The sequence below is a fragment of the Merops nubicus genome, unplaced genomic scaffold, assembly GCF_000691845.1.
Source record: "Merops nubicus isolate BGI_N331 unplaced genomic scaffold, ASM69184v1 scaffold22329, whole genome shotgun sequence".
In the NCBI taxonomy this organism is placed as follows: Eukaryota; Metazoa; Chordata; class Aves; order Coraciiformes; family Meropidae; genus Merops; species Merops nubicus.
In genome coordinates this window covers 27,283-41,423 of record NW_008632038.1, presented here as the reverse complement: position 1 = coordinate 41,423, position 14,141 = coordinate 27,283, and the positions used below count along the sequence as shown (strand labels likewise).

The following is a 14,141-nucleotide window of genomic DNA, read 5'->3' as shown; positions in this document are numbered from 1 at the left end:
TTGACTTGGTAGTAATCCTTTGAAAAAAAGTGGGAGCCATTTGTCAAATGGAACTGTCATACAGAAGTCTTATGTTTTCTTGCACAAACTGCTCTGAATTGCTCCAGCTGCAAAAAAAGTCTTAATTTACCAACACTTGGCAGGAGTCTTGTCTTGTCTTGACATCCTGTCAGATTCAGGAGTTAGAAGGCACAAGTTTGGAGTTTAGGTAGCTTTGTTAACCAACTAGGCTGCACAAAACAAACACCTATTTCTCCTTTATGATCTTTTCCTTTTTAAAACATATTTTTCCTTATTAATTTTTCACCCCACCCCCCTTCTCCAGCCAGATGCTGTGTGAGTAGACTACAAAATACTGTTAATCATGCACCTTTTTTATTGCTGATAGTGCTGAACGTAGGTGATGATACTAAGTGGTGGAGCAGGGAAATCAATTCTCATCTTGTCTATTTGGGCTCTGGTTTTCTTGTCTGGTTCTGCTTCTCATGTAACTTCATGGCAACTCAGTTCCAAAATTCCACAGGTTCTCAGGGAAGAACTAGAAGAAAAAAGGCACCTTTGGATCCAGAAACTTCATCTCTTGGGAAAATACAAAGAATCCCTGGAGAAGGATTTTGTTCAAATGGCAGGCAACCTGAGGAGAACCAAAACAGAGCAATTTCACCTAAGGAAAGAGCTCTCTGCCAGGTACCCCTTCAAAGCATGTGTGTATCTTGTTTGGTTTGTCTTTTCTGCACTGTTGGTTGTTAATGTTTGGGTGTTTTTTTTTTGTGTTGTGGAACAAAGTTTACTGAATTCTGAAGACTTTTTTTTTTCACAGAGGAAATGATCTGCTGTTTTGGCAAGTGGGTCTGCTTTTAGCATTATGTTTACACTACGTGGGAGTTAAGGTTTGTGTATGAAGTAACACAGGGTCTTCGAGATGCCTTTGAAAACACCAGGGAGACCACAGACTGAGCAGTTAAAGCAAGAGGGCACTGCCTATCAGGCAGGTGCAACCATTAAATAAACTGCTGGTTTTTTTGTGAAGCAGGACTTGTAAAATGTATGCCTGCAGGTGTTACTGCTTTGGGAGATGACAATTGCTAGCTCCAGAAGATAGAACACCTCAGTTTCCTAAGGGTATAACTTCAAGGACTTATCTCATTAAATAAGAAAATGTAACTTCAAATTTGTGTTTCTTGGCACATGGTTCCTGCTATGAGTTTTGATGTTACAAACGTGGCAGCAAAGGACAGCAGGTGTCAATATCTCCCTCACATAGTGTCCATAGTGTCAGCCTTCTGCTGTCCCACACTAAATGTAGATTTTTGCACATGTGCCTTTGCCTGGGTTTGGGGTGTAAGCAGCTTCCTCAGGCCTTGCATCCCTGAGAACTGATGTGGGGCAGCCATGCTGCACTCTTGCCTGACTTGCTTTCCACTTAACATTGTTAAAGTAGACCTCCCATGTGCTCTTCCTTCACTCAGAAAAAGAGCTGATAAATATACTGATGGATTGGTTTTTTAGTGCTACCTCTTTGTATCAAAATTGTTTGTGGTGGTAGCAAGAAGAAGGAAAAAAAGTGAGTTAGGGAAGAAAAAGGCAAAGCTTTTCTGCAGTGGAAAAGAAGGGGTTCCTTGAAAGCCATCATCTAAAGAAGCTGTGTATCTGCAGTAGTAGCTCCAGGGTATCTTTTCTAGAATGATTGACTCTATATCCAATCACTACTTCTCCCAAACTGAGTCAATGCATTCTTCTGGTAAAATTACAAAAGTTTGCCCAAATTTTTGCTATAGAAAAGCCTTGTCTGTCAGCTGGGTTGAATTGTGCCTAGAAAGAACAGAGTCCCTGGTGCTGGATTCTGGGGAGCTGCACTATGTAACAGCTAACTGTGGTTCTTGAGGCACATCTCCACAGCTAGCATGTGTCACCTCCTGGGTATGCCTGCTCTGAAACGTCAGTAACGACAGGATTGTGGTTTGTGCTCTCACCCTGCAGGCAGCGTGAGATAGAAACTGTCAAACAGCTACAAGAAGAAACTGCTGGCCAGGCAGAAGCCCTTGGCTTAGAGCTGCAGAGAGCTACAAAGCAGCTTGAGGATGCCAGCAAACAGGTGAGGGGCAGCGTTGTTCCTCCTGTGCAGGGAACAAGGAGACGCAGAAGGCTCCCTGCAGTGCACCACTGCTCTTGGGAAAGGAAATTGCATGTTCAAATGGAGTGCCTCATTGCAAAAGTGGAACTAGCAGAGGAAGTAAAATTTGAGGGGGTGGTGACAACAGTTTGCTGATGAAAGAGGCGGCACTGCATATTTGTGGTGGCTTAGGAAAGGAAAAAAAAAAGAAAAACCCCAAAAATAGCTTCCATACACAGTCCACCCCAACGTAAAAATACAGAAGTTCAGAGGGAGCTTTATCACTTCCTGAGAAACAACAGATGCAGCTTGGTTTCATTTGCACGAGCTGTAGAGGCTCCTTGTGTTAGCCAGGCTGCTTTATTTCAGCTTTTCATTGCCTGCTCCTTTATTAAATGTTGCCTTGTGCCTAGTTGGAGGATCGAGTCGAAGTCTTTCACTCTGCTCGTGAGGAAGCCACGTCCTTGAAACACCAGTTAGAGGAAGCCATTTCTGAGCAACAAAAACTCAAGGATGTGAATGCAGCTTTAAGAAGCACTTGCCAGTTGCTTCAAGAGAAGGTGGAAGATCAGAAAAGTGAGTAACTGCTGGCAGGGTGTCAGCATTTACTATTGTATAGGCAAGTCCTGTATGGTTTAGTTACAGTAAGGAGGAGAATAGGGAACAGGACTGAACTACTGATTTGCAGGTCATCTTTTAAAATGTTCTGTGGAGGTTTTTTTTTTTTTCCTCCCCCCCTTCTTCCTTTTGTTTTGCTTCTCCTTAAGAGATCTGCAACCATGGCATCTGGGCTGAGAGTCAGGTGGGATCCCAATGAGTGGCTGTTGGGCTAGACCAAAGCTACAAAACCTCCAGTCCTAGGAGTCCTGGTAATTCCATGGGTGGCATTGGCACTCCTTTCCTCATGCTGCTGTTCCCACACCTGAACAGCTCACCTTATTTCTAACAGTTGTCCCTCTTTCTTAAGCTTCCCATACCAAATTTTCCAGACCTGATTTTCATGTTCGGTGCTCTGCTTGCTGCTGTATTTGCTCTGTGGTTTTGAATAACTGTGTGGTATTAGGCTGTTCTCCTTAGCAGAAACCAATTGTCATTGCATTGTGCATGTGCAAATATTCCTCTGGAACCATGGGGTCTTCATACTGCTTGCTTGCTTGCTTGCTAGCACCAGTACCTCAAAAACTCAGGCAGTTAAGGGGTGCAGTGGTTTGATTCCAGTAGATGATGCACTCCAGAATTCAGAAAGAAAAAGCCACATCAGTTGCTTATAAGAAAAAAAAAATAAAAAAAAAATAAAAAAATATATATATATGTACCTCATAAACAACTTTGTGAAACCATGATTTTTTTTCTTGTATGAAAATTCCATGGGACCTTATGTCTTGCTCTAAGGCACAACTGTTAAGCACTGATGTGGCAGAAACAGCTCCAGACTGAGCTTGCTGACTTCTGACCAATATTTTGGCATTATTCACATGTGTGTGCTCATGTTGTTTTCACGTTTCCAGCTTACTTCAAACTGTGGGGTTGGTTTTTTAGCAAGAGGCATAACAATGGAAATAGTGTGTCATTTGCCAGCTCTGAACAGACAAGGCTCTTCTGCAAAGTGAACTAGAGTGTGTAGAAAGAGAGAGAGAACCCAGACAGGTGGAAGAGACTGGTGTGACTGTGATTCAAAAAAAAATTAAACAAAACCCAAAACAAGCAAACAAAAAAAACTCGCACAACAAAATGAGCCCCTCCACCCCTAACCACCTCCTCCCTGAAAACTGGCCGAGACTGGCCTTAAATGACTCCAGGTAGCTTAGAGAAATCCTTCTATAGCTAAATAGAAACTGGTAGATGAGGTGTAGAGCAGTTGCAAAGTGTTATGAAGAACATGGCTGACAAACTAGGATGGCAGTGGGGGAGGACAATGCTTTATGTTGGTTCCTGCAGAAGGTCAGACAGGTCTAGTGCCCCTTCTGACTGAAGAGCTGGGCTGTGGTCTCTCCCTGACCTACTCCATTCCCCTACTTCCTCCCACCTGCATGATAAGAGATGAGAAATTAGGGAACCTGTTGACCAAGGAAGCTACTACTCAAGGCAAGCTGGCACAGCTCCTTCTGTTTCTGCTGTCTGATCATGCCTTGCCACTTACTGCTACATCCAGTGAAAAAGCTGAACAAACTATTGGGAGCTGTCTCCAATTTTTGCTTGGATGCTGAAGTGACAGTGTTAATGCAATTTCCTTACACTCACAGCCCCATTCTCTATTAGCTGTGATACAAAAGCTATGACGGACTTGCATCAAGGTAGAAGTCACCAGAAGCAGGCCCTGGCATGACCAGACTTGAACAAAGAATGTTTCTAAGGTTAACAAAGCCCATTGACTAGAATTTCCACACAGGATGCCAGATGGGAAGCACAAATGCTGCTCTTCCAATAAGTCATAATGGAGTCATCAGTTTCCACAGGGAACTGTGGCGCCTTAATGCTGTCAGTGTGGGGAAGCATTGTCCTCCTAGGCCCCCTTACAGCAAGGGCAAACATAACTCCAGGGAAGACAGTGTCCAGTGTTTTCTGTAGGGTGGAACTTGCAGTTTTAAAATTCTCTTTTCTGGGAAAAACTGTTGTAGATAAACTAGACTAACATGAAGTACAGCAGGTTTTTGATGGGCAGTAGTCAGGTTTAAAGGCACTATAACATCTGTCTGCTTGTTATCAAATTTATAAGTCTTACAGGTTTCCTTATGTCTCCTCACAGTAATTCTTAATGCACTGAAATGGGAACTGCTTCAGAGGCGCCTCTGTGAATTACTGTGTCAGGTATGATGCTTGTTTGGTGGAAGAAGAAAAGGTAGGGGTGGCTTTGAGGGGCTCTCAAAGGCCATCTACAGCTGAGATGAACTGCAAGTCATCTGGCAGCATCTGATTTCTTCTTATCTAACGTGCCTATAACTGTGGAGGCAATAAACTGTATGTACTGATCTGCACATTACTTTCATTCTTCAGCCTTCTGGAAAAAATGGGCTAGAACTAGCTGTGGTCAGTCTCCACTGTAAACCATCATTGGTACTCATATCAAATGGGGCTGAGAGAAGCTTTCCCTGATGCATTGGTGTGATTTGTCCCCTACAATCAGCCCTCTCTTCTGCAAACAGTCTCAAAAACAAATGTTTAAAATCTTGTAATAAATATTTTTTGGTATCCAGACACTGGAATAGGCAGTGAAACAGTTATTGCCTTTGTGCCCCTCTGTGGAAATATGTTGGAAATTATATAACTCTAGAGTGCTTTACTTTGAATAAAAATACTTTCCTCAAGTTTGGAAGGGGGTGGAGGGGGAGACATTTTGGGAAGATTCCTTTTTCCCCAATCAGCTCTAGTAAGGAACACTGTAGCTCAGGTCTGAATGGTCTGGATTTAACATAGAGTAACAAGGGGTTTATCAGGACAGACAGGAGGTCCTGAAATGTATCCTAGGTTATAGCAGGGGCATTAGAAGAGCAGAATCAAAACTGTGGACCAGCCGTATGTGAATAAAACTTGTTTGTGCATGAAGGTCTGCAGAATTAAAGGTTGAAAGTAGCAAGGGGAAACAACAGCATAGTTTTCCTGATAACTGAAAATAGTTACTTAGAAAGGTAAAATTTCATTTTGTTCATTAATCAGTAGTAGTGCTGCTCCTTTTTTTCTGCTTCCCCCATATTGTCTGCTTTTAACTATTTCTCTGTTGCAACAGTGCTATGCAGAGTTAGAATCTGACTACGGTCTGCTGCCCACGTCAGCTGAGCTGGTGAAAGGGAAGGTAAGTGTGCTTGCTGTGACTATTGCTGAGCCTGTTACAGTATGATCCTGGGGTGGATGGTTTGTTTGTTTTTCCATGACATGCAGCAAATAAATAACTTTCCTTGTGAGAAATTTTGCCATTCAGTAAAAATAATTTGAGCTACGTATTTATATACTTATGCATGCACATGTATAGACACATACCAAAGTATTTTCAAAACCAGTTTCCCCTTGCTTCTGAATAATCACTGTGACAAAATTCAGGCATTTGATTAAACTTCATTTTAGAGAAGGATTAGAAACTGAAAATGGGGCTGCATCTTCCAATTTCCTTTCCATTTTTCATCACTCAAGCAACATTAAGTCAAATGCAGCTGTGTAAGTGTTGCTTCAGAACTTTCCTGTAGCCACCTTCAGATGACATGACTTCAGCACCAGCCAACAAGCAAGTGATGTGCATTCAGGGGCAGGGGATGGTGGGGACAGTGCTTTATCTCCATGCAGCCATGCTGGAGCTGTTCTCCTGCTCCCGCTAAGGGAAATCTGCCTGGTGTAGCATTTCCTTCTCAGTCTCTCTGGTTGACTTGTTTTGGCAGAAAGGGAATTTTTTAATTATTTTTTTTTTTTGTATTTCATGGGACCTGTTTGATTGGGTGGCTTTTTTGTTGTTCTCCTGTCCTGCTCCTGTTGCCTGGTTGGTTTTGTGGTATCTAGCTCCAGACTTGGCTTGAACCAACATATCTCTTGCAAATGTAAACCTGAATTATTCTACTTTTTCCTATATCTGTTCTGTCCATTAAGGACATGAGCTTTTCTACACAAAAAAAGCAGCAGATGATGTATTTGTCTAACTGTTAGTATTACATTATGCAGATGCATCTGCACATGTGTGGGTGTGGAGTTGGTGGCATTAATGTATTCAGTGTGATTGAACAACAGCAGCACTTTCTGGTTTTCAATTAGCAGCTCCGTTGCTCTAAACAACTGTGGAGTGAAGGCCCCACCTTGTGCACTGAACTTCCCAGGACTCTGCACTCAGTTGTTTCATACTGGCATAGCACTCCTCTGCTAGGTAAGACCTGGTGCTGGTGGCCATTTTTCTGTCTCTTCTGAAACAGAGGAAGAGTTGAGAGAACAGAATCAAATGGGTTACATGTGCTGGTAGGGTGTGGAAAATCTATCACTGGTTTTAGCTCATTTCTGCATGTAATCCAGGAGACTGAACCATGTTTACAGTGCTTGCAGTGAAAGGCCTGAGAAGGTGTGTGAGTGTTACAGCAACCACTGCCAGATCTGCATGGCAGGGCCACAGGACTGCAGAGTGCATGGGGGATTTTGTAGGCAAAGTGTTTCTTCCAGCAGTAAAGCTGGCACAAGACAGGGGCACTTCTCACACAGACTTTAAAATGCTCAGAAGTAATTCTGTGCTGTGCTGGGGAGATGGAAGCTCAGAGCTCTCTGCTGCTCTGAAAGGGCTGTTTCTATGGGCCAGCTTGGAGGGTTCTTGCATCTTGCAGTAATATGGTGATCCAGCCACAAATAAGGCAAGTATTCTTGGCTTGCCCATCATGTACTGAGAGAAAACAGATCTATTTCCCAGCCTTCTGTCACACACAACTCCTCACTACAATAAAGCTGGCCTACATGGAAGTTTCTAGAAAGTGGCTGATGGAAAAGCTCCATCCCCAGGTGCTACAGACTTTCCATCTACAAATATGTTAAGGCTAATAACCTAACACTTTCATGGGAAGATGGAAGCTGCTTGATTATAAATCTGGATTTGGTTGGTCTGCTTCTTGATTATTTTAGACTTAGTGAAAAATTGACACTGACTAAATCCAACTTTGCCAATGGCCACCACTCTTCATGTTTGTCTCTCTAACAGATGCTCTGACTTTGGAAACCCCATGCCTGAAGAACTCTGTGTGTGACTGGGACAGGCCTTGCAGACAGAGCTTGTACAGCTGCCAGCTGGGACACACATTCTCTTCAGATGTGACATCAGTGGGATGCAAGTAAGATGGCAGAATAACCTCTTTGGGGTGAAGGGTAGAAGAGTCCACGGGATCTGGTGGGTTCTGTTGGGAAAGCTGTATGCCCAGCACGTGCTAGTTCTACAACAGGGCATTCCTTATAGGAAATCCTGAACACTTGGTGGTCAGCTAACAGTGTTATGGGGTAACACTTTGATTCTATACACAGAAGTAGTATTGAAACTTTTTACTGACACTTTGTATGACCACCAACCAAATGTAGTGATGATGTTTCCATTTCGTGATGGAGAACTGAGGGATGATGTAGCTCTTCTTGTGGCTGTTTTCCATATTTAACTTGCAACTGGCACCCCCATTTAGGACCCAAAATCCTATTGGCTTGGAGGAGTCACTTTTTTTTTTTGCAGAGTTTAGAACAGGAATTCTGAGGGTTTTGCTTATCAAGCTGCCTCCTTAGGTCTTTAAAACAGAGATTGAACTGTTTAAGATTATGAAAGCTAGCTAACTATTGTTGGTGGATATTTTAAAAGATAAGGATGTTCCTGAAGATGCAGAGGCAGGCAGTCTGCAGCAAAAGACTCAGCAGCTCTTGAAGATTTTGTCACTGGTTTTCTGTAGAACTGCTCAGTGTGGAGGAGGTTAGGAGGACTGGTGATGGTTCTTGCTGTTTGGGGGAGGAGGGATTGGTGTTAGTGATGAATTTGTTTCTCTGAGAGACTAGATGTCTGACAATACAGACAGTGGTGATTTGGGTTGTTATATGCTTAAGGAAAATGGGCAACATATCTCACTGTTCTTTGGACAATATGCAAATAAAATGTGTATTGCCAGGTGGAAAATATGCTCTGCTGGTGACTATACTGGTGCAGACCTTCCTGTTTCCATTCCAGTGATGGACTCTTCACTTACTGAGGTGAGTGCTGTCTCTCATGCCTGAGGTGTGGTTTTGAATGGGTTCAAGTATTTGGTGCCTTAGATCCAGGTCCAAATTGGGCAGCTATAAGTCAGTAGTGCTTCAAGGTGAGTGGAGCTGCCACTCACCCTGGTCAGCAGGGTGCTGTGACATCTTGTTCTGTGTGGGTTAGTCTCTTTTATTTGGGCACACTTCTGGAATACTGTATTTATAGACCCAAATGTCTTGATGCTCAGGTGCATCTGGGTGATGCACCTGAGCATCAAGGTGCTGGTGAGTATTTTAAATGTGGTTTCAAGGCTGGAGACAGAGTTGTTTCTGCAGTAATACTCACCTCTGCCAGGGAAGTCTGAGTGATTTTTGCTAGTTTTATCCAACTGCAAGAAGCCACAGGATATTTTAGTTGTGGACCCTGTCTTTCTCTGCACTTTCTCCCACAGCTACTGTGTAACAACTGAAAAATGCTGTCTCTGCTGTATGAAAAATTCCCTGGAGCTGATGTGTTCAGCTATACCTCCACTACTGTATTGAATCCTGTATCTACAGCTTGAGCTATCAGTTGACTTTCTCGTGGCAACAGCAAGAGGAGCTGCAGCTCAGCACACCAGATTGCTCAGTGCCACAGTGCTTGCTGTGGAACTCTGGACCCCAGCCCTGCCACACAGGGCTTCTAATTAATTTTGCAAACTCCAGTATTGGTGTTGGTGGTGATGACAGGAGAATATTGGTCAGTGGTTTCTGTGAACCTGGAAATAACCTTTGCAAGACTGATGAGCAGGCAACCTCAGACCTGCCCCAGCTGGTGCCAGCTGATGTGTGCTACCTGGGAGTGCAGCAGTGGTCTGCTTGTAGCAGCAAATTGAGGCAGGAAGTGCACTGAGGGTTAAAAAAGAGTGATGGGGACTGCCTGTGATTTCAGCACACTGCTCTGTTGGGGTAAAGCAGGTGAGGAACTCCTAGCTTGTGTTGCTACTACTCAAGCTACCTTAAAGAGAACAATCTCAGGGGCTCTTTATCCACTCCTTCTGGAAAGTCACAGCCGTACAAAGTTTTTTGAAATGCCTGTACTTCATTGCTCTGGAGCTTTCTGTAACTCTAACTGGGCTCAGAAAAGTAGTTTTCCATTTTTGCCCCCCCCCCCCCCCTTTTTTTTTTCCGAATAAAAACTTTGTGTGTATATTTTAGATGGGGGTGAAAATGAAGGTGTTAAAGCTTGTCCCAGAGAAAAGAAAAACAGGCTGTGTCCAGTATCTGTTCTAAGAACTGTGACGTGCAGTGAAATTTAAATAACCTTGTTTAATGAGAAGTCTCCCTAGGGTTTTTTTTATTGCACTCTGGTTGCAGATGTGTTTGAGCAGATCGAGCTCTCCAGCGTGTAAGTAACTCAAATGATTTTGTCAAAGTGTTGGTATCATAGGATTTTAGAGGCTGTTTATTAAAGGAGCTCTTGTGAGAGCCAGAGGAAGCTTGGGCTTTTTATACTTGTTTTGATACATAAAAGTGAAAGTCGTATCCCAGTGTAAAAGCCAGATGATAGGCTTTCCAAATGTTGTTCTTGTTGGGGAGGAGTTCAACAAGACTGTGGTCAGAATTTGTCTGTTGTGATAAAGGATCCTTGGATTATTGTACTAATTGAAAGGATGGAGGGGGGAAAAGTGCTTAGGAATGTACTGCCAGATCTTCTTTAGTGCAATCCTTTTATTGGGAAGAACTATTCTTTAATGCCCTGTGCAAACAGATTTTATTAGGAAATCTGGAATGTGGGGTTTTCTTCTTGTTGTTTCTCTTTACATGTACCCTGTGAAGTCCCTGGGAGTTCAGTCCTAACAGTCAGGATGGGATTTTAAAAACTGAACTGAAGATTTTTTTTTTTTTTTTCCCTTCATTGCAAATAGAAACCACTGACCATGTGATTAGCTGGGGAGGGAGAGGTCATGGAGAATAATGCATGGCTTTAGTCAGCTCCAGGTGATGCAAGGAGGGTTTTGTTTGTTAGGGTGGTGTGGGGTGTGTGTCAGTTTGTTTTAAAAACCCTCTAACTTTCTTCTGTTTTCATTCCAACATGTTATTAATTTACACCTTCTCCTTCTTAATACTACTGTAGACTTAATAGCCTGAACAAAGCAAATGCAATGTTGTACTTCCTTAAGCTTAATAGAGAATTCAAATAAGAGTAAAAATAGGCTGGATTTGCATTAGAGGAACCATCCAACTGGCTGGGGCAAGGCTCTGTGAGTGCAGTCAAGCACTGATGGGTGAGCGAGTGGAGGGGAGAGAGAAGGCACTTACTGATTCTGGGAGCAGTCAGTTATTCTTGGAAATGACTGGGGGCCTTGGTCACCTCCTTATCTACTCTGCTGGGTTTCATGGTTCCTCTGAGGCTGTTTGAGGGGGCAGGGAAGATACCAGAATGTAGATGGTCACTTTCTGATATGTTTTCTCTGTTGTCCTCCACTTCAATGGTGCTTTTGGACACTTGATCTGTAGGGAGCTACCCAAGCTGGCTAGCCTCCTATCTTCTCTGCTTGGAGGATACGTTTGGGTTTGAATGGGGTTTTTTTCCCTATTCACTCCTCTTCAGCAGTGTGTGGAGTTTATTGCAAATCATTACTGACATAACCCTTTAAACCTCTGTTTCACCCTCTATTTTCACCCATGAAGAGAGACCAATCTGTCAGCTGAATGAGAAAGCTGGAGTTGCCCAGGGTGAAATGAGTAAGAGGGATATTTCCTGCTCAGTATCTCCTTTGCCATATTAGAAGACTTAAGAGGATGTTGGTTTTGTCTATGATGTGATAAGACTTGGGTCCAGAACCTCATTGCAGTGGCTAAAGGAATATGAACAAAACTAAGTACCAGCCTTTAACTGCTGAATTCCTCTCTGCTGTGTGCATGCAGAGGAGGAGGCCTGAAGCTTTCTGAAGTGGCTGGGTGATTGTTGTATATGATACTGCAAAGTAGTATCATTCAGTGACAAGCCCTAAAACGTGCCACAGAACATGCAAGTTTTCTGTGTTCTGAATCATCTGCTGGGTGGAGCTGTTCACAGCAGTGCTTCTATTTACCTAAAAGAGTCTGACACCTGCAGCCAAGTGAAGCTCTGTGCACCTCACTTGTACTGCCTGAGGTCAAGACCTTTGAAAATTAGTATATCTTGATGCACAGCTTTAACATACAACAGTGATGTGGGACCAGGTCCATTGGTCATTTTCAAATGTGCAGTTGAAGTGGAACATGACATCAGGAGCCAAAATACATCTCAAAGTACAATATTCCAGTATCTTATTCCTGAGATGAGATTTCTGCAGAAACAGTTATCCCTCCTGATGGTGATTGCATGCTAACCTAGGCCCTGTATGTAGGGGTGGCTTCAGACTAGAGGATGAATCTGCATGCATTTGCCATCTAGTTCTTCACTGCTGAAATAATTTGGGCATAAAATGTTGACACACAAATGTTCTACTCACATGGCAGCCTCTTCCCTGAAACTAACTCTTCTCTCTTTCCATTCAGATTGACTGCGGAGAGCCAGTGCTACCAGCCAGTCTGATCCCATCCAGGTCAGGTTTTGTGCAAGCCTTTAAAAGCCTTTTTAAAGATTTTGTAATATGGATGAGTGTTTGAAAGAGTTTTGTTTTGGCAGTGACCACTTAACTTCACCCCAAGAAGTTGTTACATCCTCTCTGGAAAGCACTGCGCCAGGAACAGGTAAGCCCTTAATTTGGGGCTCAGATGTTTGAACTTTTGGCACTGAAAGTCTTGGAAACAGGTGTGCTCAGGTCAGCACGTTTACTGAACAGTAAGAGCTCTCTCTCCTGTTGCCTGATGCTATAGACTGCCTTGTTATGGAGGAAAAATCACCCGAGTGCTCACGTGAAAAAGAGGAAGATGTGCCAAGTTCCGGAGCGACGGAGAAAAACAGCGACGAGGATGCAGCTGGTCCTGCAGCAGGTACAGTAACTGCTCAGCACCCTGGCGCTGGCACAGCTCGCTCCCAGCACGTCTGTGGACTGAGGAAGCTGAGTGAGAAAAGTAACTGAATGATAACTTGTGATTATCTGGCGTTGAATGTGCTCCTGCATGCGAGATTTTTCAACCCTGCTTGAACTTCTGAGCAAGACAAAGGCTTCACCTGCTTGCAGGAGGCTGGTAGACTACAGGACTGTGAAATAACAGTAAAATCTTGATGCTTGCTCAGCTGGCAAAAAACCATTGTGTCAGTACTAAACTTACCCCAGGCAATCCCTGAGAGGATGTCCTAATTGTTTTAAAAAATTTTAGTGACACAGCGAGACTAAACACCTTCCACACGTTCAAAACTGATGCTCAGCACACCAGAAGCTGAGATGCATCAAGAGGAGGGGTGAGAATAAAGGCCTTTGAGCGTGGTTCTGTCTTTTGCTAGAGCTGTAACCACTCAGAGTTATTCTTACCAGATCATATGGTGCTTCTTCCACTTAAAAACTAAAAGCAAAACAAAAGTGGAGTACTTGTGCACAATGTATTTAAGCTATTTTTAGAAAAGCTGATCTGAATAAACAGGACAGGATGCGTGCATGCTTGTTTATAACCTTTTCGTTTCTAATCTCCACCTGAACGTAAGACATCTTGTCATTTCTTGTTTGGTTTTGTTTCTTTCTTTAGCACTATCTTAATGAAATATAATTCAGCCCCTTACTTTTCTTTCTACTAATTTGCCTCTGCTGTTAATTTTTGTATGTGGTCTGGGTGCCTTTGGCAAGGAGGAAACAGATATGCAAAACAGATCAGAAAGAGCCTGAATAGCTTTAAAATCTGAGAATTGTGCCAGCTGTTGTACCTCTAATACTGAAACATTTTCTGTGCAGAGAACAAAGGCACTGTTGAACCTCCACTTGTGGTTTTTAGCTAGTACCACACAACATCTTCTAAAGGTGCTTGGCAGTCTGCCAGGTCAGATACTTAGGGCTGCTGCAAAAATTAGCAGGGACAAAAGGGAGAGCTAAGCAGAAGTTGTTGTTCATGTGAAGGATGAAAAGAGAAATATGAAGCTGCTTGTTGTTGTTGTCCCATTTCTCTAGTTTACATCCTAGTGGGGATGTGTGACTGCGTAAACAGCAAAACCAAGAATTTCTAGGTGTTCTAAAAGGTTTAGCTACCAGGATTACTGCTACAGAAGAAACTAGAGTGACTCTCAGACTTTCTTCTGTTTAAAAATGTTTTAAAAGGAAAATACTTTAACTGTCTTTCTGGAGTGTTTTTTTTTTTGCCTAATTTAAAACTTCTCTAAGTTGCAGCACTTGAAAGTTTGAGTTGCATTTGAACTGGCATCATCATTTCATGAACTTACCAGTTCATCACCACTCACTGG

The 14,141-nt window shown here is 43.0% G+C and overlaps 1 protein-coding gene across 1 annotated transcript in view; it reads left to right on the top strand.

Annotated features, from left to right (window-relative positions):
• The window catches only part of LRMP (lymphoid-restricted membrane protein), a gene marked incomplete at its 5' end in the record, with an annotated part of 34,785 nt that overhangs the window by 12,585 nt on the left and 8,059 nt on the right, over nucleotides 1–14,141 (top strand). The window contains 8 exon segments of the mRNA XM_008947810.1: nucleotides 524–687; nucleotides 1,981–2,095; nucleotides 2,527–2,689; nucleotides 4,860–4,921; nucleotides 5,838–5,903; nucleotides 12,305–12,351; nucleotides 12,435–12,499; nucleotides 12,626–12,742. Coding sequence (XP_008946058.1) covers nucleotides 524–687; nucleotides 1,981–2,095; nucleotides 2,527–2,689; nucleotides 4,860–4,921; nucleotides 5,838–5,903; nucleotides 12,305–12,351; nucleotides 12,435–12,499; nucleotides 12,626–12,742 — 799 coding nt within the window.